Raw genomic sequence first — 6,015 nt, 5'->3', positions numbered from 1 at the left:
AGTATTACCGAATGCATGAACATGATAATTCACGAGAGAGTCTATAGTATGCTTAGCCAAGTAGGCTTATCCCATAACTTTTGGACTGAGGCAGTTACTATTGCAGTATGCTTGATTAACAAATCCCCTTGCATGGCTATTGATTGCCAAGTTACAGAGGAGGTATGGACTAGAAAACCTCCATCATATGCTCATTTGTGCATCTTTGGTTGTGAGGCATTTTTCCATGTTCCCAAGGACAAGTACAACAAACTAGATCCTAAGTCTGTAAAATGTATCTTTCTTAGTTATGGGAATGCAAGTGAGATGGGCTATTACCTATGGGATCCACATGCTCACAAGGTTATCCACAACCATGATGTCGTTTTTAATTTAACGAGAAAAATATGCATAAGTAGCCTAAGTAGGTGGTTAAGATACGAAGGGTGATCTTTCAAAAGGAGCCTCATGCTCCTATACAGTCAGCTATACAGCCTACAACAACTGATGTGCCAATGGCCCAAGCCGCCCTGCCTATATTGTGCAGGATCAACTTGCTTTGATATGCTCTACTCTGAGCACTTTACGACCTCCATATATTATGTTATGGTAACAAATGCAAGTGAGTCTCTCTCTTATGATGGGACCATGCACAGATATAATAGTCACTCATGGGATAGGGCTATGTAGTCGAAGTAAACTATACATGGGATTTGGTTCCTTTGCCTAGTGGCAAGAATGCACTACCATGCAAGTGGGTATACAAGCTGAAAAGTATCCCTAGATACCCCAAGCTCGCTTATAAGACAAGATTAGTACCTAAGGATTTCGAGGATAAATATGGTGTTGACTTTGATGAAATATTTTCTCTTGTGGTCAAAATGATGACGCTATACTTGGTACTAGCATTAGTCGCTCAACTAGATCTAGACCTTTAACAAATGGATATAAAGATGGATTTTTTACATAGGGACTTGTATGATGAGATGTATATACATCAGCCTAAGTGCTTTGAAGAAAAAGGCAGGCAACACCTAGTGTGCAAGTTGAGAAAGATGGCCTTAAGCAAACACCTAGGGAATGGTACCACAAGTTTGATACTTTTATGCATTCACAGGGATATAGCCATAATGTTATGGATCCATTTTTATACATGAAGAAGGATTGTAATGTGGTAGCCTTATGATTTTGGTACTCTATGTGGTCAATATGCTTATTACTGGGAGAGCTCATGATGAGTTGGATGCCTTAAAAATTCAGCTCAAGATAAAATTTGAGATGAAGAACATGGGATAGCCCTCACATATTCTTGGGATGCACATCATGTGGGATCACTCTAAGAGGCTCCTTAATCTAGCTCATAGAAGGAGTATATCCAAAAAGTCCTTGAGTGGTTTTATATGTAGAACGGTAAGCCTATTGGTTACCCTCTACCTTCTCATGTGAAGGTTAGTCATGCCAATTGTCTACAGTTGTCCGAAGTTTGATAAGCAGAAGGCCGAGATGGCCGAGATCCCTTATGCATCTGTTGTGGGCAGTTTAATATATTCCATGATAGCCACTGTTCCTAACATAGCATTTGTAATGAGAGTTGTGATACGCTATATGGTCATACCTCGCAGGTGACATTGGGATGCCGTCAAGGATATAATGAGATATTTGAAGAGCACATCAATTATGTGCATATATGTTGTGGTGGCCAAGATACACGAGTCATGGGGGGTACGATGACTCTACTTATGCAAGACATGCAAATAGTAGAAAGTCCACCTCTAGTTATGTCTTTACCTTTGCTAGAGATGTTGTTTCTTGGATGTCCTGAGGCCGAGTATGTTGCAACCACTGAGACTTATAAGGAGGCTCTCTGGTTAGGTTGTTCGGTGGTGGCAGACCTTGGTATTACTAATATGGTCCGTACACTGCATTCGGATTCTATGAGTGTTGTCCTATCCAGTAAGCCAAGAATCCACAATCTTCTATGCGAAGATGAAACACATTGAGGTGTGTTACCAGTTCATCAAAGAGATCATTAATGACAAGTCTATTGACCTTGTCAATATCTTAACTAACCAAAATCCTGCAGATCTACTCACGAAAAGTCTCTCAACAAAGCGTTTTGCCTTCCTTAAAAAGTTAATGGCCGTTGAATGAGATAACACATTTCCTCATCCTCTTGTACTTATGTACATTTATACTTTGTTACTTTTTTCTTGTTCTTTTCTCACTAGGGATACATTCACCTTTAAGTGAGAGGTTGTTGGGGATAAAAGCACTTGTGCCTAACCATCTATGTACTACTACATTGATAGTACTCGCACACATATACACTACAGGTGATGGGAACCCATCATTGTCACTTCATTCTTTATTCTTTCAGTGGCATTTGAATAAAAGAAAGGTCGATCACACATTGTGACTATTGGAGTTCCCACATCTTATGTCTCTCTCTCTCTCTTGCTTTTTCTCCTTTCACCATAGCTCTTCCTTCTGCTCCCATGCTTCCACTACAGGCTCACTCCCTTCAGTTAGTTTGATTGCCTTTTAAAGATCTCATCATTTTATCATGTACATAATTTACGTGGTTAAAATGCACATACCACACCTTAGCACCGCTTGCAAAATTAGTAGCAATAAAAAATTCATCATATGCAAACCTCTCATAGACATCCATAATGTAAAGTCCATTATACAAGGTCCCTAATGCAATAATAACATCGACATTGTTCTAATCATGAGTATACATCTATAATCCACATAGTACTATAGAGTAGATTTTGTGATTACAAAAGCTAACAAGAATACAATGACTCTCTATTGGTTTATCTCTATATTTTATGTCTCAAGAATCCACCTTGAAGGCTTCTCTATAATCTACAAGATTATAAGCACTTGATTGAGAATCGAGATAACAAGTGGATATTGGTACTAACACTATCTATATTTACGTATCTCCAAAATCCACCTTAAATTCATCCTTATAGTATATAAACTTAATACCTAATAAATAAACATTATGAGAAGAAGACATAGATAACTCTTAGATCCCACATATGAGCATTATGCAAACTAGCTCTCTTGTCTCTATCAAATGGTCATAACCTCCTCATACCACTAAAACCACCATGCCAAATGTGATTGGCATACCATGAGATAGAAAATTCAATGTTCAATATTATCCATGTATCGTGTGTTATGTGAGCTTGTAATGTATTTTTCCTTTCAAAAGACAAGGCTACCTTCTTAAAATTGACCATCGTAATGTGGATACCTAAAAATTTCATGATAGCTAGCTATCTTCCCAAATTTTCACCATTGCAATAAGTACTATAAATAGAAAATTAACTGTTTAATCTTACACATGTATCATGTGTTATGTGAACTGGTAATGTACTTTTCCTTTCAAAAGACAATGCTACCTTCTCAAAATCGACCATGTAATGTGGATACCTTTAAAAATCATGATAGCTAGCTATCTTTCCAAATTTTCACCATTGTAATAAGCACTATAATAAGCATAGTTCTCAAAGAATACATGATAGCTAGATTAATCCTTCTTTGACTTGTCCTTTATCCATTGAGCCAATACACAAAACATGATATTCAAACTATGACAACATGACAAGGAAAAGTATACATAAATTGATATATGTATTATCAATCAACTTATCAATTTATCATAAGGGAGAACCAAATGTTTATTATTTACCCAAGTAAAATTTCACAAACTACCAATGAGGTGAATGTTGAGATATAAGCCGCATATGAAATAAGAAATTTTGCAATGAGTTTGCAATGCACCTGGTGAATAGGTTATATGAGCATAGAGAGCCAAACGCCTACTTGGTTTTTGTATGATTAATGCATGTTGTGGCCCAAATTTTAAAAATGCATTTTATTTTTAGCTCTTGGCCCAACTAAGAAATATGTACACAAAATACCAAAAGATGAGATGTAAAAACTCCCAATGTTCTATAGACTTAGAGGTGTGTCACACCATGTACCACTAGGGGGCAACAAACACACCCCCACGCACCTCACTAAAATGCTATCACACAACGTATGTAAAGGAGTAGCAGGGTTTCCATAGACCTAGAGAGCCCCTGCTAAACCTTCCATGCTAGTGCTTTCCTTGGCCATCCTAGCAGGGGTGAGCATATAACTGTCTGTCAATCAGTTCTTTTTGCATGTTGTTATGCTTTGCATCCAATTGCTTCACCCTTTTTTTTGCATTTATAATGGCCTCTATCAAAATCAACACAATTCTCTCTCCCTATCCTAATTGGTGAGACCATGAGTCCAACCAAATAGGATTAATATGGATTTACCCCTCAAAGTGCCAGCGCAACACAGCTCTCACCATACATTTGAGCAACACCAAAGTGTTGGAAATTGATGGCCTCATGCATGTGGCCCAAGTTGAAGTCATGCACGAATGTCTATACTCACACAAAGCTTTAGAATGAACGTTTACTTAATCACGTCTTAATGTTAGTTGACTATTAGAGTTGGTGGTATGCAAGATCTCTCATATTGATGGAGTTAACCATTAGAATTGGTGGTATCCAAGATCTCACATGATGCCATATGGATATGCAAGGTTCACAAAGGAAAGGATGAATTGCATAAGTGAATGGTGGCTCATTACATATCTTACCTTGCGGATTAGATGAGGGTAGTGTTGACGGTATCGAGGGCTTGGAAAGAACGATATGCACACACTATACACGTATGAATACTAACAGCCGATCATCTCCACAAGATGGGATCATTACACTAAATTGTCCTGATAGTAGCTCATTAGATTGGACTGTCCTAATAAGTGTAGGTGCTCACTTGTAGAAGGAAACTCATTTACACAAGGTAGGATCATTACATTGGATTGTCCTAATAGGAGCCCTTTAGATTGGATCGTCCTAATAAGGCGGGATAATTACATTCGACTTTGCTAATAGCAGCTCATGAGATTGGATTCCGACTCCCAAGTAGTGCAGAAGGAAACCCATTTGCACAAGGTGGGATCGTCGTCACATTGGATTCGTCACATTACTAAGGAGAGCCATGAGGCATATTGATCAATGTCACAAAACATAGTGAAACATGGCAGGCTCACCGAGGTTGCCGTTGTTGACCAGGCCATTCATGAAGCGCACGTACGTGTTCCCGATGACAGTGCTGACGCGAGAGATCCTGAGCTGCCATCCGAACCCGCGAGGCCCCTTGGAAAGCTTGGCGCTGAAGGTGGTCCTCTTCTTGAGGCTCCCTTTCCTCTGGAAGGCCCGTCCGAATGATGCAGCCCTAATTACTGCAGCAGAAGAAGAGAGTGCTGCAGCTGGCGATGGCGATGGCGTCGGTGTCGGTGTCGGCGTCTCGGACTCCTCCGGGATCGTCATCAAGCTCTCCTTCAGCAGGCTCTCTATCCTCCTGATGGACTCCGTCCTCAGGGCCGCCGTGTTCAGGCAAGGCAGCAGCATCGAGTATGTCTTCCGCACCATCGTCGAAGATATTATTTAGATCGATCGATCGATCGATGAGCTTGTGTTGACGTTCCCGTAGACAGCGCTGATCCGTGCCTGTGTGAGGATTGCTTTGTTGCAGGTTGTGCCTGCGCTCTGCCGATCAGATAGATACCTGTGTGAGGGGTGACTTGTTTCAGACTATGGCTGCCCTCTGCCGAATCAGATAAAGTGATGAATGAAAGACATCTCCAGGGAAAACCTCACGACCTGGTTGCTATTGCCCATTCTCGCATGCATTTTGACTCGGTCGCTTCACACGGGTCTTCGATGTGGACATTCCAGCCGTCATATCAATTTTTTTTATTTATCTACAATTGTACGATGTCACTCAACAATCCATTTCTCTTTTTTTTTCTCTTTATTTAATTTTTTAATTTACTCTCTCTTTTTCCCTCAAATTCCATATGTTTAATTCTCTCTCTCTCTCCGTTTTTCTTCTCTCTCTCTTCTCTCCTCTCTTTTCCTTCTCTTTTCTCTTTTTTCCTTTTTCTTCTTCTCTTTTAATTTTTTTCTCTTTCTT

At 39.7% G+C, this 6,015-nt stretch overlaps 1 protein-coding gene across 1 annotated transcript; it reads right to left on the bottom strand.

The window, feature by feature from the left end:
* Nucleotides 1–4,556: 4,556 nt before the first annotated feature.
* Nucleotides 4,557–5,710, bottom strand: LOC148013932 (uncharacterized). Its single transcript, XM_087666773.1, has one exon. It carries the CDS (start codon nucleotides 5,469–5,471, stop codon nucleotides 5,058–5,060), a length of 414 nt encoding a protein of 137 aa, XP_087522899.1. The 5' UTR covers nucleotides 5,472–5,710; the 3' UTR covers nucleotides 4,557–5,057.
* Nucleotides 5,711–6,015: the final 305 nt, after the last annotated feature.

The sequence above is a fragment of the Lygodium microphyllum genome, chromosome 25, assembly GCF_053477565.2.
Source record: "Lygodium microphyllum isolate KBCC chromosome 25, Lygodium_microphyllum_v1.1.10, whole genome shotgun sequence".
Classification (NCBI taxonomy): Eukaryota; Viridiplantae; Streptophyta; class Polypodiopsida; order Schizaeales; family Lygodiaceae; genus Lygodium; species Lygodium microphyllum.
Note: the sequence above shows the minus strand (reverse complement) of the source record. Positions and strands in the feature narration are given on the sequence as shown.